At 39.3% G+C, this 25,470-nt stretch overlaps 1 protein-coding gene across 8 annotated transcripts in view; it reads left to right on the forward strand.

The window, feature by feature from the left end:
• Nucleotides 1–25,470, forward strand: part of arhgap12a (Rho GTPase activating protein 12a) — a 43,727-nt gene that overhangs the window by 4,950 nt on the left and 13,307 nt on the right. For 4 of the 8 annotated variants that reach the window (XM_065262156.2, XM_065262157.2, XM_065262159.2 and 1 more), the window contains exons 2-5: nucleotides 10,559–11,270; nucleotides 23,087–23,332; nucleotides 23,673–23,801; nucleotides 24,222–24,320. In XM_065262156.2, the coding sequence (XP_065118228.1) occupies nucleotides 10,635–11,270; nucleotides 23,087–23,332; nucleotides 23,673–23,801; nucleotides 24,222–24,320 (1,110 nt within the window). In that variant the 5' untranslated portion in view covers nucleotides 10,559–10,634. The remainder of the gene's footprint in view (nucleotides 1–10,558; nucleotides 11,271–23,086; nucleotides 23,333–23,672; nucleotides 23,802–24,221; nucleotides 24,321–25,470) is intronic. The other 4 variants (XM_065262160.2, XM_065262163.2, XM_065262162.2 and 1 more) reach the window with 2 other exon arrangements.

Here is a 25,470-nt window from a genome sequence, read left to right on the forward strand (position 1 = left end):
TTACTAACTAATGAGATGCTTTTATTCAATACTGCAATACTGCTTTACCATTGACATGGAATGTACCATTTTAGTGATGGGGGTTGATAATTCTGTGTATGACCCTGTTGTGTCAATGTATATTTTGAGCATTGTCCAAGTTTATGAGATGCTGATTAAGTCATTTTTGAGATGAAAGGATATGGTGCATTAGTTCAGGTAATGCCATGTACTTTAATCCTCAGATAAAGATTGTTTGGTCCCTGCTAGTGTGGGCTGTTCCACAGTGCTGGCGGGAAAGTTTAATTAGTCTGGGAGTGTTTGCACCTGGACGGTCAGTTTGGCTTGAGGTGTGAACAGAGAGGTCTGCTGTGAGACGTATGTGGAGAGAGTTATGCTCCTTGAGTGAAAGTGTTTGACCAACACTAGTGTTTTGCTGCTTGAAGCAATTTTCTTTATTTTTTTTTTTCCTTTATTGTTTTGATTTAAAACTCACCAATAAATCACCTTGGGACAATTTTCTAAACAGCAAACCATCGTTTTGTGCCTTCCTTGCTCCTTCCTTACCACTTGGCCTACTACAACCCGACATATGGTGGCAGCGGTGCTTCCAGGCCATTAGGAGGCCAATACGTATGTTAACAACACTGCTTTCAAGCTAATGGAAGATCACTTTAACCAGAGACTTTATTGTATGTCATAAGCAGCCGTATTTTCTGGAGGAGTGTATATATGGCATTGAGGTGCTGTTTCATGGAACATGCCGCCTAAGAAACAAGATCTTCCTAAAGAAGCTTCAAAGATTGTTAGACCCAATGTTGATTCAACAGTGAGTGATCAGGCTCGCGGAGCCGATGCGGGTGAAAATGAGGAGTTACTGGAAGAGGCTCCAGATGCACTTAAGTCAATGTTGCATTCATTTCTTCAAAGGCAAGAGCAAAGAGAAGAGCGATTGGAGAGAGAGGCACAACGTCAAGAACATAAATGGCGTATGTTGCAACATCAGTTTTCACTTTTGCAATCTGAGATGCACCAAGACAGACAACAACGACTGCTAATGGAAGGAGCAACAGTCCCGGCTGCTGCAACAGCAGGTGGCTCGGTGAGTTTACCTCCAGCAAGTGATTTTAACACACAGCCTATTACTAATATGCCTCCTTTGACGGCATCTCAAGACTCTTTGTTGGGAGTGCAGGGTACCTCCCTGCCGCGATTTTCTGTGCCTAAGATGGTACCATGGTCTAATGATGAAGACATAGAACATTACTTAACAACTTTTGAACGTATTGCATATGCATGTAGATGGCCAAGGCAAGACTGGGTGTTACACCTCTTACCCCTTTTGACAGGAAAAGCTAGAGCTGCTTATGTAGCTATGGATGCAGACAATTCCCTTGAGTATGATTGTGTTAAACGTGCTATATTGGACAAATTTGAAATCTGCACTGAAACTTATAGGCAACGTTTTAGAGCTTATGCTATGCATGAAGATGAAACGCCTAGAGAGCTACAGGCTAGATTGAAGGATTTGTATAAGAAATGGATGAACCCAAGCAATCGCACGAAAGAGGAAATTGGAGACCAGATCATTCTAGAGCAATTCCTCAAGCTTCTGAATCCAGATACTAGGACATGGGTGAAACAAAACAACCCTACATCTTCAAAGCATGCAGCAGAGATGGCAGAAACTTTCATGGCCGCCAGAAGATCAGTACATCAGCCAAGGCGATGGCGGTCCTACAAAAGTTCACTAACCGGTAAGTCTGTTGATGATTTTGGCGATGGTCTGAGTAATTTAGTTTCAGATACTCATGTTTCTTCTGGTAACTTTAATACGCACATTAAGAAACAGCAGAGTGTGAAAGACCAACAGAAGTTTAAATCTGTTATTGTGTGTCATGGATGTGGCCAGCCAGGGCATAAAAGAGCAGATTGTTCTTTACAGAAAGTCACTAACACTCGTCTTTGTTATGTACCAAGACCAATGAGGGAGCTTCATGAACTAGACCTAAATACTGATACTATCATTGATATAAAGATAGGAGACAGGGTTTTTAAAGCACTTTTGGATTCTGGTTCTAGTCAAACTCTAGTGAGAAATGAATGCTTGGATGGTTTAAACACCGTTCCACTGGGTAGTCTAAAAGTTCGCTGTATCCATGGGGATGAGAGAGAATATCCCAGAACTGATGTGGTTATTGAGATAGCTGAGCAGGCTTACCATTTGTCAGTCGGTATTGTAGAGCAGTCTCCTTACCCAGTTATCCTAGGCAGGGATGTTCCTGTGCTTGTTGATTTACTGCAGGGTGACAAACAGACAGCCGAGGTAAATGTGTTAACAAGAGCTCAGGCTAAACAGGTGGAAATTAATAAACAATTCTTGCAAGACTTACCTTTTGATCAAAACCCAAAAGTTAAGAAGTCTAGACGTGAGAGACGTCAACAGAAAGTTGAGGGAACAAAAGTGAAGGAAAACTTACCTATTCCTCACACTGATGACATTGAGTATATTCCCCACGATATTGTTGAACTTCAAAGGCAGGATGAGTCACTTAAACCTTTATTTGATAAGGCAAGTAATGCAGTTGCTACGTCATTAAAAGATCACTTTGTGATTAGAGAAGACAGACTCTACCTACAGGGTGCTGAAGGAGAAAGATTAGTAGTGCCTGAATCCATGAGATTTAAAGTCTTACAGTTGGGTCACTCGGTTCCATGGGCTGGACATTTGGCCCAACATAAAACTTACTGTAGGATTGCTGCTAGATTTTACTGGCCAAGGTTGTATATGGATGTGCTAGATTTTTGTAAATCTTGCCCAGAATGTCAGATGGTGAGGCCAGCTAAGAAAGGTGATCGAGTCCCTTTAGTAAACCTCCCAATAATTGATGTTCCCTTCTCCCGCATTGCTATGGACATTATTGGTCCTTTACAGAAGAGCAAGTCAGGAAACAGGTACATTCTTGTTGTTTCAGACTATGCTACTAGATATCCAGAAGCATTTCCTTTAAGGAATATGAAGACTAGACAGGTAGTGAATGCCCTGATTCAACTTTTCTCTCGGGTAGGCTTACCGAAAGAGATAATTACTGATCAAGGAACTAACTTTACGTCTAGACAGATGAAACAAATCTATTCAATGCTGCATATACTTCCTCTTCAGACCTCGCCTTATCATCCTCAGACCGATGGTATGGTAGAAAGGTTTAACCAGACATTGAAATCCATGTTACGCAAGTATGTGTCTGAAACAGGTGCAGATTGGGACCACTGGCTACCTTATTTAATGTTTGCCTATCGTGAAGTTCCACAGGCATCTACAGGTTTCTCACCTTTTGAGTTGCTGTATGGGCGACAGGTACGTGGACCTCTCGATGTTCTGAAGGAAGCCTGGGAAGCAGATAATTCATCTGAACAGACAAACATCCTGTCATATGTCATCAAAATGAGAGAGAAGATGGAGACTTTGGCAGAAATGGTGGAAACTAACATGACTAAAGCACAACAGCACCAGAAGCAATGGTATGACAAGTCAAGCAGGAAGAGATCCTTAATTCCTGGTCAGAAAGTTTTGTTACTTCTCCCTTCTTCAGATTGCAGCTTGTTAGCCAAATGGCAAGGACCATATGAAGTCACACGTAAATTGAGTTCTACCAACTACGAGATTGCATTGCCTGATCGTCGGAAGAAACTTCAAATATTCCACATTAATCTTCTAAGACCCTGGTATGACCGAAAACAAGAATGGTCTGAGCAGTTGTGGGCAAGGAAAGTGGAAGAAGAGGAAGAAGTGAATGAACAGTATTTTCCTGTGAGTCAAAATTCACTTACATTACCATCTGTAGACCATCTAACTTGGGAACAACGTACAGAATTCTACAACTTAATTCCTGAAGGTATGTTTAGTGACAGCCCTGGAAAAACTGATTTAATTCAGCACAATATTCATCTTCTTGCTCACGAGCCAATCAGACAAACACATTGTAGAGTTCCTGCTCGCCTGATACCAGTCTTGAAAGAGGAGGTAAAAACAATGCTTGAGTTGGATATAATTGAGCCTTCAAAAAGTGAATGGTGCAGCCCGGTGGTGTTGGTACCTAAAAAGGACGGCTCACTAAGATTTTGTGTTGACTTTTCCAAACTGAATGCAGTTTCATCCTTTGATCCTTATCCAATGCCGAGAGCTGATGAGCTCATCGAAAGACTGGGTAAGGCAAAGTATTTGACAACACTTGACTTATGTAAAGGCTATTGGCAAATTCCTATGGTGGATTCCGCTAAAGAACTTACTGCCTTTAGAGTGCCTTCTGGTTTATACCATTTTAAATACATGCCCTTTGGCCTTCATGGGGCGGCGGCAACTTTTCAGCGCTTGATGGATCAGGTGCTAAGAGGATTGGACAGTTTTGCAGCAGCTTATATCGATGATATAGTCATCTTCAGTGCTACATGGACAGAGCATGTGGAGCATCTGGCAGAGGTATTCAGAAGGATACAGTCAGCTGGATTAGTAGTAAATGCTAAGAAGTGCCACATTGCTAAGCCAGAGGTTTCTTACCTGGGCTATGTAGTAGGAGGTGGTTCCATCAGACCACAGGTGGATAAAATTCATGCTATCTTGTCTGCTGCACCCCCAACAACAAAGAGGAGAGTTCGTTCTTTTCTTGGTCTAGCAGGCTGGTATAGAAGATTCATTCCTAACTTTGCTAGCAGAGCCTCAGTGCTGACTGATCTGACAAGGAAGAGCAGCCCCATCAAAGTTAAGTGGACATCACAGTGTGAGCATGCTTTTCATGATCTAAAGAATTGCTTATGTAAAGATCCTGTTTTACAAAGCCCAAACTTTGACCTTCCTTTCGTTGTACAGACTGATGCTTCTGAACTTGGACTGGGAGCTGTTTTGTTACAGGGCGAAGGGGTTGATCGTCATCCTGTTCTGTACATTAGCAGAAAGTTATTCCCACGAGAAACTAAGTACTCAACAATTGAGAAAGAGGCTTTAGCCATTAAATGGGCTTTAGACACGTTAAAGTACTATTTGATCGGCAAAGACTTTTTGCTTGAAACTGATCACAGGGCCTTACAATGGCTAAATAAAATGAGAGACAGTAACGCAAGGATCACACGTTGGTATTTGTCTTTACAACCGTTCAAGTTTAAAGTTGTTTATAGAGCTGGGACTTTAAACGTAATTGCTGACTTCTTGTCACGCCACTAGGGGTAGTGGGCGTCTTGAGGAGGGGGGTGTGTGATGAAGCATCCTTATGATGACATCATCACCAGAGTGCAATCTACCATGTCCTTTTATTTACATTGCGTTGTCTCTTGTTTTTCAATGTTAAACCACTTGTCATCATTTAACATCACTTGGATTTTAATATCATGTGTAATCTATGCTACATTCATCAGTTCATTCTCATGTATACACTTTTATGAGATCACAGTGTGATTGAACTGTTCATGTTGAAAGTGTGTGGGCATAAAAACAATGTCTTTACTAACTAATGAGATGCTTTTATTCAATACTGCAATACTGCTTTACCATTGACATGGAATGTACCATTTTAGTGATGGGGGTTGATAATTCTGTGTATGACCCTGTTGTGTCAATGTATATTTTGAGCATTGTCCAAGTTTATGAGATGCTGATTAAGTCATTTTTGAGATGAAAGGATATGGTGCATTAGTTCAGGTAATGCCATGTACTTTAATCCTCAGATAAAGATTGTTTGGTCCCTGCTAGTGTGGGCTGTTCCACAGTGCTGGCGGGAAAGTTTAATTAGTCTGGGAGTGTTTGCACCTGGACGGTCAGTTTGGCTTGAGGTGTGAACAGAGAGGTCTGCTGTGAGACGTATGTGGAGAGAGTTATGCTCCTTGAGTGAAAGTGTTTGACCAACACTAGTGTTTTGCTGCTTGAAGCAATTTTCTTTATTTTTTTTTTTCCTTTATTGTTTTGATTTAAAACTCACCAATAAATCACCTTGGGACAATTTTCTAAACAGCAAACCATCGTTTTGTGCCTTCCTTGCTCCTTCCTTACCACTTGGCCTACTACAACCCGACAAAGACATATTTAGGGCCCGAGCACCGAGGAGCAGGCCAGAATGGCCTGCACCGTAGGTGCGAAGCCCTATTGTTTTTGCTCGGATTATTATTAGGGCTCGAGCACCGAGGAGCAGGCCAGAATGGCCTGCACCGTAGGTGCGAAGCCCTATTGTTTTTGCTCGGATTATTATTTTTATTTTTTTTTTTTTTTTTTTTTTTTTTTTAACACTTTTGGACTTTTTGGGGGCCTTAACATACTCGAAAACTCTTGAAAATTGGCACAGACGTCAGAGTCGTCCGTCATCGCAGAAATCCAAAGGCTGGAACACGGGCGTGGCACGGGGGCTCTGTAGCGCCCCCTGTAATGCAAAAAAAAACATTGATGCACAGATCGGGCAAAAATGTGCGCACATGTACGAGAGTTGGTACGCATATAGATCTCATCGACCCGAACAACTTTCGCCCTCTAACATTTAAGCTCCGCCCAACAGGAAGTCGGCTATTTTGGATTGTTTAAAAAATGCATGCGTTGAACTTTTAAATACTCCTCCTAGTGGATTCATGGGATTGACACCAAACGTGGTGATCATGATGCCGAGACATTGTACTTGCTAAATTGCGAAGGGATTTTTGATATCTCGAACGGTTCTGCCATGGCGAGGTGACGAATTTATGGCGAATTCAGAGAAACAGGAAGTGTCTAATATCTAAGGCAAAAAATATCTTATTGTGATGCCATGCGGGGTGTTTGTTCGTCTGAAGATTCCGATCGCATCGATGTGCCTATTGTGACTCCCGGGTATAGCGCCACCACCAGGCGCCAGGAAGTGCGTCAGTCACAAAGCTGGATTTTTTTTGACGTTCCATGCTATGTTCTTTTAAATACTCCTTCTAGAAAAATCATGCAATTGACACCAAAAGTGGTCAACATGAAGCTGAGAGATTGTAGATGATAAATTGCGAAGGGATTTTTGATATCTCAAACGCTGTTCCCATGGCAACGCGTCAAACTTTACTTTCATTTTAAAGGCATTTTTAAGCCTTTCAGTTGATGCCGATGTTCCTTTAAATACTCCTTCTAGAATATTCATGCGATTAACACCAAAAGTGGTCAACATGATGCTGAGGCATAGTAGATGATAAATTGCGAAGGGATTTTTGATATCTCAAACGCTGTTCCCATGGCAACGTGTCAAACTTTACTTTCATTTTAAAGGCATATTTAAGCCTTACAGTTGCATGCAGTGAACTTTTATATACTCCTTCTAGAATAATCATGCAATTGACACCAAAAGTGGTCAACATGAAGCCGATATATTGTAGATGATAAATTGCGAAGGGATTTTTGATATCTCAAACGCTGTTCCCATGGCAACGCGTCAAAGTTTACTTTCATTTTAAAGGTATATTTAAGCCTTTCAGTTGACGCCGATGTTCCTTTAAAAACTCCTTCTAGGATATTCATGCGATTAACACCAGAAGTGGTCAACATGATGCCGAGACATTGTAGATGATAAATTGCGAAGGGATTTTTGATATCTCGAACGCTGTTCCCATGGCAACGCCGCAAACTTTACTTTTATTTCAGGCATATTTAAGTCTTTGGCATGCTTAGATTAACCTTAAAGTTGGCACACACATCAGAGTTGTCGGCTTTTAAGTGTGCACAAACAGGTCAGACATAGGCGTGTCTCTTAAGTGGCTCACTAGCGCCCCTGTTTGTCTAAAATGTGGGGTTTCTTTTACCTACAGTCCCCAAATGGCTCAGTAACAACATTAAATAGCCCACTGATATTTACCCACTTGATGCCCTTGCCCACCGTGCATCGTTTTCTCGGACGCACCGTGTAGCGGTAAAAAAACGTGCGAGGGCCCGCCATTGCTGCTTGCAGCTATATTTTTTATGATTTTTTTTTTTTTTTTTTTTTTTTTTTTTTTTTTAACACTTTTGGACTTTTTGGGTGCCTTAACATACTCGAAAACTCTTGAAAATTGGCACAGACGTCAGAGTCGTCCGTCATCGCAGAAATCCAAAGGCTGGAACACGGGCGTGGCACGGGGGCTCTATAGCGCCCCCTGTAATGCAAAAAAAAACATTGATGCACAGATCGGGCAAAAATGTACGCACATGTACGAGAGTTGGTACGCATATAGATCTCATCGACCCGAACAACTTTCGCCCTCTAACATTTAAGCTCCGCCCAACAGGAAGTCGGCTATTTTGGTTTGTTTAAAAAATGCATGCATTGAACTTTTAAATACTTCTCCTAGTGGATTCATGGGATTGACACCAAACGTGGTGATCATGATGCCGAGACATTGTACTTGCTAAATTGCGAAGGGATTTTTGATATCTCGAACGGTTCTGCCATGGCGAGGCGACGAATTTATGGCGAATTCAGAGAAACAGGAAGTGTCTAATATCTAAGGCAAAAAATATCTTATTGTGATGCCATGCGGGGTGTTTGTTCGTCTGAAGATATGATCGCATCGATGTGCCTATTGTGACTCCCGGGTATAGCGCCACCACCAGGCGCCAGGAAGTGTGTCAGTCACAAAGTTGGATTTTTTTTGAAAGTTCCATGTTATGTTCTTTTAAATACTCCTTCTAGAAAAATCATGCAATTGACACCAAAAGTGGTGAACATGAAGCCGAGAGATTGTAGATGATAAATTGCGAAGGGATTTTTGATATCTCAAACGCTGTTCCCATGGCAACGCGTCAAACTTTACTTTCATTTTAAAGGCATTTTTAAGCCTTTCAGTTGACGCCGATGTTCCTTTAAATACTCCTTCTAGGATATTCATGCGATTGACACCAAAAGTGGTCAACATGATGCCGAGACATTGTAGATGATAAATTGTGAAGGGATTTTTGATATCTCGAACGCTGTTCCCATGGCAACGCGTCAAACTTTACTTTCATTTTAAAGGCATTTTTAAGCCTTTCAGTTGACGCCGATGTTCCTTTAAATACTCCTTCTAGGATATTCATGCGATTGACACCAAAAGTTGTCACCATGATGCAGAGACATTGTAGATGATAAATTGCGAAGGGATTTTTGATATCTCAAACGCTGTTCCCATGGCAATGCATCAAATTTACTTTCATTTTAAAGGCATATTTAAGCTTTTCAGTTGACGCCGATGTTCTTTTAAATACTCCTTCTAGGATATTCATGCGATTGACACCAAAAGTGGTCAACATGATGCCGAGACATTGTAGATGATAAATTGCGAAGGGATTTTTGATATCTCAAACGCTGTTCCCATGGCTATGCGTCAAAGTTTACTTTCATTTTAAAGGCATATTTAAGCCTTACAGTTGCATGCAGTTAACTTTTAAATACTCCTTCTAGAATAAACATGCAATTGACACCAAAAGTGGTCAACATGATGCCGAGACATAGTAGATGATAAATTGCGAAGGGATTTTTTATATCTCAAACGCTGTTCCCATGGCAATGCATCAAAGTTTACTTTCATTTTAAAGACATATTAAGCCTTTCAGTTGACGCCAATGTTCCTTTAAACACTCCTTCTAGAATAATCATGCAATTGACACCAAAAGTGGTCACCATGATGCAGAGACATTGTAGATGATAAATTGCGAAGGGATTTTTGATATCTCGAACGCTGTTCCCATGGCAACCTGTCAAACTTTACTTTCATTTTAAAGGCATATTTAAGCCTTACAGTTCCATGCGATGTTCTTTTAAATACTCCTTCTAGGATTTTCATGCAATTGACTCCAGAAGTTGTCAACATGATGCCTAGACATTGTAGATGTTAAATTGCAAAGGAATTTTTGACACATCGAACGCTGTTCCCATGGCAACGCCTCAAACTTTACTTTAATTTCAGGCATGTTTAAGGCTCTTGGCGTGCTTAGTTGAACTTTAAAGTTGGCACACACATCAGAGTTTTCGGCTGTTAAGTGTGCACAAAAAGGTCAGATAAAGGCGTGTCTATTTAGTCAGTGACTAGCGCCCCCGTTTGTCTAAAATATGGGGTTTCTTTTACTTACTGTACCTAAATAGGTCATTAGCAACATGAAATAGTCCACTGATATTTACCCACTTGATGCACATGCCCACCGTGCATCGTTTTCTCGGAGGCACCGTGTAGCGGTAAAAAAACGTGCGAGGGCCCGCCATCGCTGCTTGCAGCTATATTTATATAATTTTTTTTATATTATACTGTGCCTGTCAAAATGATTTGCGGCATTTGGGTTATCGTGTGTTATAAGTATTGAGTGGTTGTTTTATGGGAATAACATTCCTGCAAATAGGGGTGGGCGATAAATCGCATGAGAATCGCAGGCAATTTATCGCCAACCTGCAAATACGATTATAACTCTGTGCAAACTTTATTCAGTGTGTTGCCTCTTTAAGACCTGCACAGATCCAATATACTGTTAAACATGCATATTATTTCTACACCTTTAACATTTACTTAATACATAACTGATTACGTTTATGAGTAAAATTGTGGCACTTTGAGATAATACAATTATCTTTTCTTTCTCCTTTAGCTGATTTCATATCAACACACACCTTACCTCACCATGCTCTTCTTCTCCTGCTATTGACATTTGACTTCTAGCAGCGATGGCGGAGCGCTCTGTGACTCCAGGTCGGACATACGTAGAGGTGGAGTACGACTATGACTACAAATCCAAAGATCGTTTGATCACCATTAAACAAGGGGAATCTTACTTGCTGTTGAAGAAGACTAATGAGGACTGGTGGCAGGTACGCAAGGATGAGAACAGTAAGCCCTTCTATGTCCCAGCGCAGTACGTGCGAGAAGTACGGCGAGCTCTCATGCCCCCTCCAAAACCTCTATCGCATTTAGTGGCCAGCACAGGGACCCGAGGGGGAACCGTTCGGCCTTCTGCGTTGGAGATCCAGCGATCAGATGATAACAAAAAGAGCCCGTGTCCCTCCCCTTCAGCCGGCCATATCGCACTACTGCCGCCCAGAGATGACAGGGGCAGTCCAAGCAGCCCCACTGGGCTGGTCCCACACATGCAGACAAGCGCATCCCAGGGCTCATTGCCTCGTTTGAGAGCGGACTCTCCGAGTCGCAAAACGAATGGGGAGAAGGATAAAAACAGAGAGTTAGACAAGAGGGAACGTTCAACTCCAGAACAGTTGGCTGGAGAGGGTGGAGACTCGGATAAGAACCGGAATGACTCTGAATCCGGGGAAGAGCTTAGTAGCAGTTCCAATGATAACCTACAGGTGAGATTTACATACAACAAATTCCTTTACCAGTTTGTTTCCTTTTTCCAAAATCCTTCCTGGACATAATTCTGTTAATCTCTTTTCAACCATCTTTGTGGATGTTAAAAACAATCACATCCTGTGTTAATGATAGTCTGTCCATCTGTGCACCAGTTGTGCCTGTTATTGCCCTTTATCAACATGCATTAACACTTTGACCTATTGAATAATTTATATATTGTACATTCATATTTTGTGAATGTATATATTCTGAAATTGAATACAAGTGTTCACAGGAGCCTCAATTTACTGAAACTAAGATATATATCACATGACAACTTGTAAAACCAGACATGGGTCTTAAAATTAGACCTAATCCTCCTCTCTCACATAAACACATGGGGACAGTTTCCCGGGCAGGGTTTAGATTAATGCAGGACTAGGCCTTAGGTATATATATTTTTTAGTAGTTTTTACAAACAAACCTGACAAAAACAATCCTGGTGTGCATCTTGACAAAACAAAACAATGGGACTGATATATGTTGTCAATACAAGGCAGCTCAAACATGCATTTTAGTCTGGGACTAGGATGTCCGGGAAACCGCCCCATGGAGTCAAAGCCCCTGATTACACCTGGACACACTCATTTGACCGGATTGCTTTTGTGGTGTAGCCGCTCGTGATCGAATGTGTTAAAACATCTACAAAAGACCGCCTACTCTACTCTCTATATTTTGATATAATCTGTGATGTAGAAGCACAATGTTTTTCCATCAATCCTGACGTCAAGTGTGAACCCACAGCGGTCTTTAGATTATCATTGCTAAAATGAAAGCGGCTGCTCTCCGACTTTTTCATTTTTGTTTCATTTTGCTAGTGTGTAACAGTTGATTGAGCTTATTTTGTCAAATATCCAAATTAATATCTGCGAAACCCTTAGATATACATGTACAAAACTTTGTGCAGCATGCTTGGCTTTTGTCCACTTGTGATCTGATCGACCAAAGCACATTTTAATACTAGGTGTAACAGGGCCACAATCTCTCTACTCTTTCTAAACCTTTTTGTTTTCGCCATCTCCTCCCACTGTTCTGGTGTCTTTCCTCCTGTTATGTCATCACAGCATTTCTGCTTAACAGCAAATTTTTGTCATTGTGACATGTGAAGGATGACGTAAATGTGTTATTTTTGTGCTCCCTCTCAGTCACATGCACACACACAGTTTTGCTGCACTGGTTTCAGGTTTATGATGTAATATGTGATAGGAGAAACCAAACTTGTTTGATGTCAACATTGGCGTTTTTTACTCTTGTTTTAGTTTCACTCACTGTTTTGTTTCATTGTTTTTACTTTTTTTTTGTTGGCGTGTCTTGCTGTGTCTTTTTCTAAGACCCAAGACAGACTGCTTTAAGTTTGAGTAACATCCAGCTGTTTATGTTCACTTAAACAAGAAAGAACGTTCAGTGATCACGTGTGTGTTATACATATACGAGCTATACATGCTGATAAATGGATGTCAAGAGGATCACGTTGCTGTGGGAGCGCACACTCATACACTTTATTCACAGCAGTGGTGAATATGCAGTTTTTTCTCAGTTTCCTGCATTTGTGAATGTCCTGTAAATATACTTTTAAAGCTGTGCGGATGTGTGCGTGCGCAAGGCGGACGATGAAAGTACAGTATACTGTACCTATTTTATCTACTGTGTTTGATGAACTCTGTTTGCGCGTCCAACATTACAAACAAGAAAATTTTTCCGCCCATTTAGATTTTGTGATTCCGTCCGCGTTATCCGTATCGCGAAAATCATAGGGCTCTACTAATAAATTAATAACTTGCCTCATCTTCCACTCCTTCACGTCTAACTGACACTGCGATTGTAAACCAAGAGCGCGTGCCGCATCTGGAAGTGCTTGTGCAACATTGCGCACAGTGCGTAAACATTATTGACCACTTATCGAACTGTCCTTATCGTTTTATTGAAAAGTTTATTGGTAAAATTATCGTTATTGAATTATCGCCCAGCACTATGTTAAAGTATAACATTGATGTCTTTAGTGTCTCTGCTATGTAGTGAAATAGTGAGTAGAGATGGACCGATTAAAAAAAAAAAAATTCACTGATAAAATTGCAGATTATTCAGAGTGATATCTGCTGATGCCGGTAGTTTGGTGGTTATAGTAACTTGCATTAACTAAATTCTGAAGATAATTTTTTTGAATGTTATTCATTCATATAATGACCATCAATATTGAACATTAAACTAGTAATGTTTCTTTACATTTTCTTTGCATTTTCCTGTTGTCTGTTGGCCATGACTATTGTCTGTTTTTAAACTATCGTAAGATAGTATAAAAATACCTTTTACCCTTCAAAACCGATTATTGGCTGATATATCATTGCATCTCTACTATTGAATGCAGAAAATCAAGTGAAAAGGTGATGTACACCTTCAAATTAATATAACACTGGCATTTTTTTGATCTAGAAGCCTAATTTTGGTCTTGTTTTAAAGAAGACAATTTAACGTTTTTGGAGGTCAAAATATATTTTTATAGCAGTTTACATTTATTTATAATAAATAAAAATGCAATATAGTATTATTTTTAATACATAAAACTATCAAAATAAACCCTGAGGTTACTGCATTATTATTACTGCTAAAAGGTTTTGAAATATGAAAACTACATTCTTAGACCTTTCCAAAAATATATAGTTGTGATAGATTAACATTTATATGAAAAATATTGAAGTAAACTTAAGTGTCTCACTCGCGGGGGAGCGCCAGTTACCGGGTTAAATATGTTTTCCATTGAAGTATTGTTTGATCGGATAGGACAGTATTTGGTCAAGATACAACTATTTGAAAGTCTGGAATATGATGGTGCAAAAATCGAAATGTTGAGTAAATTGCCTTTAAAGTTGTCCAAATGAAATCCTTAGCACTTCATTCACTCACAAAAATAAAAGTTTATATGTACGGTACGAAATTAAAAATATCTTCATCCAAACATAATCTTCACTAAATATCCTACTTAATATCCTAATGATTTTTCCGAATCAAAAATCAAAAATTTTGACCCATAAACTGTATTTTTTGCTTTTGCTACAAATATACCCATGCGACTTACGATTGGTTTTGTGGTCCAGGGTCACAAATTATAAAGAATGTGGAATTGTTGAGTAAATTGGTAATGAGTGATATCAATTCAGAGATTTCCTACAATTCTTATTTTTACATAAACAAAACATCTCCAAAACCAAAATAGTGGTCTTTGCTACTTTATTTCAGTAGACTACAACCATTGGTTTAGGCTCTTGTAACTGTAAAGTAAGGCGTGTTTTGTTTGTGTTGGTCTATCTGTTAACATGTGTGACCAAAGGTCATTTATAGGGAAGAGGTGGATTTTGAGTACTGCATAGTGCATACCTTTTTCTTGTTCTCTCTTTCTTATTTTTCCTTATCTTATTCTCTACTTTTTCCCCACCACAGTGCTAACTTGAGAGTTTGATATAAGAAATAGAAAAGTCCCTGTTTGTCCCTTTGTGTGGGAACAGCAGGACTGTCTATGTTTCTGTGAAGATTTACATAATCTCTCTGAGAACAGAGGAATGTTGAGGGAGAGAATTTGGTTCAGGATGTTCAGCGTGACTGTCAAATGGGAGGGGTGAGAAAGTATGCGTGTGTATTAGCACTGTGCAATAGCATCCTGTATCCAGGGTTTCAGCATCAGAGTTGCTCACAGCCGCATCTTTCGTTTTAAGATATTTTGTATTGAATTGCACTGCAGAGACACTATGTACCCAGACGAAGCGGTAAGACACTGCTCTTTGCACCATAATAACATTGTGCGAGTGTTTGTAGTCTGCAGTATTTAACAATCACACACAATGATAGTGTTTACAGTGACTGTATTTATTCAAACAGTCTAATGCATTTTTTTAATCGTCACTGTTTTTCGCATCGTTTCTCTCTCTCTTTTCCTTCTCGTCTCACTCATACATACATTATTTGTTAAGTTATACATTTGTTAGGTGTATTTGTGATATGCACACAGGTTACACTATGCATACGTGTGCACACAAAACGGCATTGTCTAAGGTGTGTGTGTGTGTGTGTGTGTGTGAGAAAATTGTTGTGTTTGTGGAAGATAGGGATAACTGTATTACATAAGACCTGCTACATAACGGCTCAGTGGACAGCTGGCAGAAAGACACATGCACATACACACTCACAAACACGTATACACACATACCGACCACAGCAAGAATACACACAATAAAAAAACCATTCACATATGCAACAATAGATACACGAGTGCAATCGACATCTGTTTAGAAAAACGTTAAGACAACACAATTTTTGGCTTTACACAACTGTTATATTGAAAAAGAGATTTGATTTCTGATTCTGCCATGATGCAGATGAAACGTGTAATCTGTTTTAATCTGTTTGACCTGTTAACAGAATATCTGTGTTTAACTGCTCCATGGGCCTATTGCACTGTATAATGTGTAAGGCTATGAAGCTAAAACGGTGTGACTACTTTTAATGTTTCACTAATTTACATGGTCCGTATGTTTGTTGTTTTTTACTCAGCATAGGATGGAATCTCTAGCAGTTTATTTAAAACCCTCAATGTACTACATAGTATAAACTAAAAATATAAATTCTCTGTTTTTCTGTTCTTGAATAAAAAAGATCAATTTAAGAAAAAAAAAACATGCTTTACTTCATGAGCAGGGCTCGACAATAGGATGACCCGATGGCCTTGTGCAAGCTTAAACAATGCTTTGGCCAGTTCAGAGCCTGTCACTTGCCCAGTGCGACATTGTCACGAAAGTTTATCATTTGCACGTGTTTTAGGCCTTGCTAATTTAAATATTCAAGCAAACAAGATGTGAAGCACATGTCACACGTTGTTTGAGTTTTGTTGTTGAAGCATGTGGAAAAGCCGCATTTTTTCATTTTTACTTATTTATGATAAGTCACTTGATTGATGGACAAAAAAGAAGCAAGGGCATCACTGTCATGACCGCAACCTTCTTAAAACTGATGGCATTTATCCATCTGCATCATTAAGTCCAGGTGCTCTAAAATTGCCTGCGTCCCATGAAGTGAGAAGAACAAACTCGCTGGTTTTAACCCTTTGCGTGCCTAACTTCCTCTCCGCTCACATTCAGGTCCGAGCAAGAGTCCAAGATGTGCGCAGTGAGTCTATGTGCGTGCGAGAAGGAATCTGCGTGCATTACAAGCTCTCTAGTGCAAAGTAAAGCCCACAAACCTTCTCATGCGAGGAACAGCATGCAATGCACATGTTAATATGAAACTATGATGATAATAATTATAACCATCGCCAAACATTGTCATGAAAGCCTGCTATTAGCGATATGTTTGACGATCGTCGATACATGATACTATCGTCTATCGGCACATCCCTTGCATGATACACAGATCTTTCAAACTCACAACGGTGCTTGTCATTGATATATTTGCAGTATTTGTTGTAGGGCTGAACGATACATCGAATTTTCATCGTCATCGCGATATGGACTCACGCGATGAACACATCGCAACAGACAGCCTTGACGCGATGAATGAAGGGAAAACGGTAAGCGCATGGAATAAACGTTTGACCTATCAGTCCTGAAGACATGGTTTGCGTGTTCATGCTATTAGGCCAATCAGGGGAATCCCCAAGTCAGCTACGCTCAGATTGATTTGTGAGGTGTCAGTTGCGACGCTGTGCCTGTTAGCAAAAACGATGGCGGCGAAAGGAGAGAAGAGTGAGAAAAATATGTTGTCAGACAAATACCTTGTGGTGAAAATAAACAGCACTTCAGCTATATCATGGAATTATTTGGGATTTAGGAGAGATGACGGCGCAAACACAGGTACTGTGGAAGCAGTGATTCACATATTGCGTCTATTGCGCGCTCAAGTTCATTATTTCAAATGTAGGCGTGCAGTATGTGCGACGCGCTCGTTTTTTCCAGGCTTTTCAAAAACATTTTAACTTTTCAGAATGACACAAGCGCAGCGTGCAGGTCATGTGAAAATAACCTACGTGTCTAGCGTTTTCCAAGCGCGACATGTGAATGGCCCCTAAAACATAAAAAAATATAAAATATTTATCCAACTAATGTTTGAAGTTGAAAATGTTTACGTAATGTGGTTAGGTTAGTGTTACTTAAAAATGTTTAGTTTATGTAAATGTAGTTTAAAAAAGTCTTCCTGAAAAATATTTATGATCAGTTAATTTTCTTAAAGGGTCAGTTTACACCAAAATTAAAATTTTTATTATAAATCACTTACCTCTGTGTCGTTCTAAACCACCAAATTTTTAGATATTTTTTTTATTAAAACCAGGAGGCTTCGTGTCTGTCACATAGTCTTCTTTCACAATTCTTTTACCCAGAAAAGAATCAAAAGACATCGGCAAAAAGGTCCATGTACCATCAGTTCACTGATAATATTATGAAGCGACAAGAAACAAACAATTGTATTCAACAATTTTTTCTCCTCACAGTCATTCAGTGCCTGTTCACGAGCAGACTACGGTTCAAGCCGCTGATGTGACCTGCTGACGTAGTTGCCAGTGATTTTTAGTTTTTTTTTCAGCTTTTTTATTTAAGCAATTATGCAAACATTGTAAACAATACTTAAAGCAACACTATGTAGTTTCCATGTAAAAATGACTTACAGCTCCCCCATGTGGTTGAAAAGCGCAACTGTGCCTGGTATCAGACACTCTTCTGCAGGCAGGGGGAGGGGCGGAGCTGTGTTTCCTACCCTCCACCGCCACTTTCAGAGTGTGCTTGTAGCAGCTAGGAGGCTGCTCGGGTTGCAGCAACAGTAAAATTTGTCCAGTTAAAAGTTGTTCTATCACTGAAATGATTTTAGAGACATTATTTAAAGGTAAAAAAAAACTACATAGTGTTGCTTTAAACTGTCTGTATAAATGCTCAAATTACTTGCCATTCTTGCCTTGTATTCTGTGTCTGTACACTGGCAATGTCAGCAGGTGACGTCAGCAGCATGCGCCGTAGTCTGCTCGTGGGTAAGTGATTTATGATAGTTTATGATGATCTATCCCTTTAAGTAACCGGTCATTGGCGGGTGTGGCAAAAAGTTAGGTTTTTCTTTTTCTTGGTTTGAATGTCTTTTTCTTTGATTCCCTGATTATTTTTGGTTTCCTTTTGTGAGTAGAGGTGTGGGTCTATTACATGGCGTCATGGAAGTACTAAGACACATCTGAAGCAGTGACTTTAGGGCACGTTGGCAGTGGCACACAGTGTTCAGAGAGAGAACCAAATGAAGTTATAGAGGCAGTTTTGCTCTGTTCTCCTTTCCAGGGATTCTGTTCTGACATGCTGTGAGATCATAGGCTACTCTTCCTCATTCCAAGATTTTGCCTACAATCCCATTCACATACCTGCACACACTGAATTGCACACAAACTTGCATCCAATGATATATTCTCATTGGTTGTCAATGTCTTTCTTTAGCCACGGCTTTCCACACAATAAAATGAGGGATAAATTACATTCTGCTTCTGGCTTAGATTTAAATAAAAATTCAAATGATTACTCGTTGGTTTGCTGTTGTACCAATATGTCAAGCGCTATAACTAAATGCTGTATTTTACTTGAAATATTTAATATTACAGCTAGATTTTTTTATCAGTGAATGACTGAATGAATTACATATACTTGAAATATGCTTCACATGTCTTTCTACTGGGTGGAGGTAGCAGTGTCATCCAATCAGAAGTGGGTAAATTTTAGGGAGTCATGATCAGATCTTTGGTAATGGAAGGAATGGAGTTTTCTTTAAAAGTTGTCATGTTTTTTAATGACCTCAGTTTTATGTAATGAAAAGGCGGCTCTTTTTGAGATCCCCTGTCTTTAATGGTAATAATCCAGAAAATATAGGGTGAGCATTGCGCCATCTGCTGGCAATTGTTTGCTTTGTGTCAGGCAGATTTCTAAAGTACTCTCATACCCAAACATATCTCTCTAATGCTTTGAAATATCTTGAAGCTTGGAGTTGAGGCTTTAACTGTTATCTTTTGTGTTTCTATATTGATTACAGCCTGTTGTGTTTCTGAATTAAATTTGGTCATTTTTGTAGGACTAGTCTATTGTATTTAAAAATAACAGATGGTTGCTTAAGCTCCATCTTTTCATGCATCTCCTTATGCTACTTTTAATTTTTTCATACATACACACTTACTTATTGTTTACATTTTTTTTCCTATTTCTCTTTTTCAAGGCTACATAACATCTGTCCCTAAAAGAAAGAGAAAAAGGGCTATGTCCTATGCTATGAAAGGATTTTGCTGCTAGGAGTGTTTTTGTATTAGCATTCAGTCTTAGCATGGCAGCACATCATTACTGCTGTGATCCTGTTGGAGCCAGCAGGCTGAGACTAGTATGATTTAATACATGCATTGTTAAGACATGCATGCATCTCTTCGTTTGACAATATTATTTCAATGAACCTTGAACTTCATATATTCCATTTATTCCTGACTCTTGCTTTATACATGGTGTGCTTTCTATCAGCATTAACTCTGTTATTACTAGTTTTTAGATTTTTGTGTGTTTATTGGTATAACAAAATATATATTACTGAAGCTTTAACATCATTCTGGGACATCCCAAACACTTGCACGGATTGGCCATACGGAGGACGGGGAGAATTCCTAGTGGTCCGGTCTATTTCTTTTTGGCCACAAGGGCCGGTGTTGTCATGCCACGGGTTGAAGGTTGCTGATGATGTCCCCACCGCTTTATGCCAAAGTTGATTGTGTCCCGAGTCCCGACCACTCTTGCATTAGGGTTCATTAACATCTTCATGGAAAATGCAGGACGCACCGCGTCTAAGCTCTCACCTGTGAACACGAATTTCGTTTCAGACGTGTTTTTTTTGCGCGACTTCATATGAATGGCCTCTAAAAGGAAAATTATCTACAAATCATATTTTTAAATCTAAGTCATTGGTGTAACAATGAATCTTCTATTAATAATCAGTCGCATATTCGTCCTCTGTTGCAAGAAACAAAAATCTATTTTATGCAAAACTCATTTTAGTTTATTGGATAAAAGTAAGTTTTATATAAAAATGATGTTTTTTCAAGTAAAACAAATTGTTGAAAATCCATATATAAATAATTATTTATTATTTATTTATTTATTTATTAATTATTTTATTATTTATTATCTAATATTTATTTAATATTTAATATCTATTTATATATTATTTATTATTAATTATTATTTATTTATTATTTAATTATTATTATTTATTTATTGACAAAAGCTTTTTCAACCAACAGGTAATCTCAAGACCCACCATTTTTAAAGAAAATGGAAATATAGGAGAAAACACAAACACATTGGTTCCCTTTCAGTAGTTTTTGAATAAGTTTAATTGAATAAAATTAAAATACCTTATGGTAGGGCTGCATGGCAAAAATTATAATTGTTTAGGCTACTGTATTTGCATTGAATTGTCAATGATATATTTTGAAAAATACAGTGCACTATTGCATACTTATATACTACAGAGGATTTAATTATATATTTTAATATAGTCTGTCATGAACTAAAGTTGGCCGGTCTTAGGCATCAAACTCCAGGGCTAAAATGAGTCCCACTCCAGCCCTGGTCTGCCAGGTGTGATTGTATATAGGACTGTTTCATTTAGTGTATGTAACCAAACAAACATTTCTTTCTTTGTGTCTCCCTCTTTTTTCTTTTTAATGTGCTTAGTCATGATTGAATTACGAGGCTCCTGTGTTACAGTCCTGACATGTTATGGAGCTCACCAAAGGGATACAATAACTCACTTCTTCCAACACCCCTTTCAGATTATGTGCACTTTTCATCTGAAAAAAAAAAGATTACAAAGTGTTTGTGACCTGGCTCAAGGCCGATAGACTAGAGTAGCATTTTCCTAAATTTAATATTCCAGTCAGTGTTTTTCACTGCATGGTCATTTTTGTGTGGTCTTTTCCTTATTATCTGTGTTGTGCAGATTACTTAGATTCCCATTTTAACCCATAGCAAATCTAATGAAAGTGGGCATACAGGTGTGTGTTTGTAAGAAGAGTCTGGAATGTGGTTAAGCAGGATCGTCTATAAATAGTGTTATGTAAGAGTGGCAGTATCTCTCTCTGTCTCTCTCTCTCTCTCTCTCTCTCTCTTTCTTTCTGTCTCTCTCTGTCTTCTCTCTCCCTCTCTGACTGCCACAAAGTAAAAACCGTCTCTCTTTCCTTTTTGTTGCAATTCTCCTGCTTGAGTAGGTGGTTAAAAAAATTATTACATACCCTTGATTTTTTTTCTTTTTACCATGCTGGGCCTTACAGGACCACTAGAGGGCAGTATATTTACCCCAATTCTAACTTTTTAAAGAGTCAATGCATTGACAAATAATATTTTCAATGGAAAAGTGATTTTGACAACATGTAAATTTACGATAAAACTTACTTTAAGTTTCAGAACTCAAAAGATCCTTGTTAATCTAAAAACAGCATTTATTAAAACAAAGATTCCAAAATGCATTGTCTGATTTTCTCATAGTGCATCAAGAATTAGTGAATCCTATGGTTATAAGACATCATTTATGGTACTTTTCCATTGCGTAGTACTTCAAAGTTTGGTTTGGGCCAGCTCACTTTTGGGGGCTTTTCACTGGGTGCAGTACCTAGTACACTACTTTTTTTAGTACCACCTCGGTCGGGGTTCAAAGCGACCCGAGCTGATACCAAAACGTGATGCGAAAATACTGTACATCGCTGATTGGTCTGAGTGAATCGTCACTTCCAGCGTCATCGCTATAATGTAAAAGATTAGCTTTACCTTCGTGCTAGCTTGCGCTGTCTCGAGTAAACCTGTTATCATCTCTGCTTTGCTGTAAGTTCCCAAACTCCCTTTTAGTGATAAAAACATCCACAGGTTAAGAATCAGGAACAGCATTACAGTTTTTTTCCAGACTTGCAGTTTGTGGCGGCACATGCGCAACACGCACGTCCGCATATATGCTTAAATGCAACTTAAATGAGGCTCAGCGGAGCACATTGACTGACGCCATGGGTGTTTGTGCAGACAGAGGTAGTGAGAAACGCGATGTGCAAACATCTATTTGTGGTGGTCAATTTTAATTTTGTGGTGGACTGAGAAATAAATGAATGTATGGGAATGTACAACGACGCTTTCACTTGTATGATGTCACAGCAGTAGGCAGCACAAATATAATGACACGTCTATAATCCCTCCCACTCCGAAGTGTTACTAAACTCTATGGAAAAGCTAACCAAGCCAAAGTGAGGTGAGCTGACCCGACCTGACCCAAATCAAACCGTGGGGTACCATGCAATGGAAAAACGCAATTAGTGTCTTTTCATACCTTGTGATCTTAACATTAGAAGGCTGATCCATATTGTTTTCAGAGTATGTCTCAGCATTGGGTGTGTTTGATTTCATGCGGTGCATCAAACCCTACACTCGTATGACATCAAAGTATGGGACGGTCTACTTTTAAAGTCGAACACACCTACTCTAATACTATTCAAAACTGTTAGCCAAGTATGGTTTGCTTCCAAGTCCTGAATGTGTTCTACATATTAAAATTGTGAGAATTTTTGGTCAAAAAAGATGATGTTTTTTGATTCTGACATTGGACCTAAAAGAATAAAAAAATGCATGTTTACATCTTTAAATCCAAAAATGAATGGTGCTTTGTCCAGTCTTACCTCCAAATGAGTTTGAAATCTCAGCATAATGTTTGATGGGTTTGTCTTTCTCTTTGTTTCTCTCTGTTAAAGCAGCAAGGTAGACCTGACTCTCCTGTCTACACAAACCTCAAGGAGTTAAAGATCTCTCAGTCCTCCATCCCACCACTGCCGTCGTCCTCACCGCTCAACAGTATTGGTGAATGGGAGACTTATAAAGACCAGAATGGCAGACACTTCTACTACAATCGAAACACGCAGGAAAGAACCTGGAAACCACCACGGGCAGGGGGCAGCCTCACCAGGAAAGAGGAAAAACAAGAGACGTTTGAAGCTGAGGTACACACACCAAAAACCATCACATACTGTCAGCCTTTTATCAGAACTGGGGCATAGGCTTCCTATTAAATAACAAAGTATACCCCTAATTTATTGGGGAGCGTGGCTGCATTGTTTATCCAAAATTATTTTATGGGTGAAGCGATGATTGTAACCATTACTGCCTGGTGACAGTTCAGACAACAAGCTTTTAATTTCCTCTTTTGTCCTGTTTACATCACATCTGTCTTTTCTTATCTGACATAATTCCCTTTCTGGATAAACACTCTCACTATCTCTTTCTTTCTCTCTTTTGGTTATTTCCCTCTTGTCCTTCTTTTCTGCGACTGGCTTGGGAAAGGTTCTGTCATCCGAAGAGAACTGTCTGAGCAGCCAGTCAGATAGCCAGTATGGTTCGCCCCCTAGAGGCTGGGCTGAGGAAATGGTTGAGCACGGGCACACATTGTATGTGTCCGACTATACTAATAAGGTACAAACTGCCTGTGACTAGACAAACAAAATCCTCTGTGTGTTAATCCACTTATGAGAAGTTACACATGCACACAAGGTATGCAAACTAACAAAATGCCGATGCCCTGATGAAAACTGTTTAGTTGAAACACATTGGCATGTAGCCATTTTTTGATTAAAGGCTTTTTTACGTTATCAGGAGTGCCTCATTTTTTCTATTTTTGAACAAAATGCTAGTTTGTGCCAACGATTTTCTCCAATGCAACTTCTTTTATATTTATGTGCTTTCTCTAAAATTGAACGCATGACCAGCACTTCTAACGCAATGCTTTACAGTTTTTTTTCAGAGCTACAAACACGTTATTTTCTCTTTATTTTTTTAAAGACGTATTTTACTTACTTCGCTGTAGCCATTATCTGTTTTGCTATTTGTATGTAGTGGGTGCGAAACACAGAGGAAAAAGGCCGGCTTTATAACTACAGTGAGGATGGCTCTCGATCTGAATGGGAACTGCCTAAAATTGGTCTCAAATCACAGGTAAAATTCTGGTGCTTATCAGATTTAAAATGGTATGAATAGCAGTGGCGGCTCGTGACTGCTCATCCGAAGGGTGCTAATTCAAAATAAGTGTTCGGAGTGTCGAGTGTTTGCTTGCGTTTTCAAAATATGTGTTTGTTGCGTCATGTAAACCATGTGCATCACGTGTTTTGTCAAAAGAAGTACCTGCTGCACACGCATCAAAACTGTTTATGATAAAAGAGACGCTCAAGTTCGCAAAATACACGCAAGACACTCCCTTAACAGTAAACTCTGAGTATCTGGCAAACGCGAGCGTCTCTTTTATTATAAATCCTTTAGACGTATCTGCAGCAGGCACTTATTTTGACAAGACACGTGATCTCGGCGCGCAGAACACATATTTTGAAAAAAGGAACCACACACGACGGGCTACATACATGTTGTAACGAACTTTGTATCGAGCGCCCTCGAAAAAAGAAGTCACCGGCTGCCACTGATGAATAGATGCAAAAGTAAGATAATGAAATTGACCGAATGCTCTCAGCACGTATGTTCATCAAATACTTGCACTTCAAATCTCCTTAATCCTGGCTTCATGCCATTCAGAAGTAGCGCATTGTTTGCAAATCCATTAAATGCCACAACAATTTTCCAGCAAAGTCCTTTTAAGTGCAAGGAATGTGGATGAACGACGGCACGTGTACAACAAATTTCAATTCTCAAATGGCAGGAATTTTTTAGGAGGTTTACAAAAAATATTAGGATATTTAATTAATTTTTCAAGGAAAACACCACCGTTTTTCAATATTTTACTATGTTCTTACCTCAACTTAGAGGAATTAATAAATACCCATCTTTTTTAATGCGCGCACTTAATCTTTGTAAAGCACGTCTTGAATGTGTTAGCATTTAGCCTAGCCCCATTCATTCCTTAGGATCCAAACAGGGATGAATTTACAAGCCACCAAACAGTTCTATGTTTTCCCTATTTAAAGACTGTTACACGAGTAGTTACAAGAGTATGGTGGCACAAATCAAAACTTGGCAATTTTTTAAGCAGATAAAAAATGAGAACTATATTGTATGGTGGAAGAGCACATAGTTTGCAGCAGTTTGACCTCGGCATGCAGTAACACCATCACTCCTGACTACTCCCCCTCTCTCTCAA

Source organism: Paramisgurnus dabryanus, chromosome 6 (genome assembly GCF_030506205.2).
Source record: "Paramisgurnus dabryanus chromosome 6, PD_genome_1.1, whole genome shotgun sequence".
In the NCBI taxonomy this organism is placed as follows: domain Eukaryota; kingdom Metazoa; phylum Chordata; class Actinopteri; order Cypriniformes; family Cobitidae; genus Paramisgurnus; species Paramisgurnus dabryanus.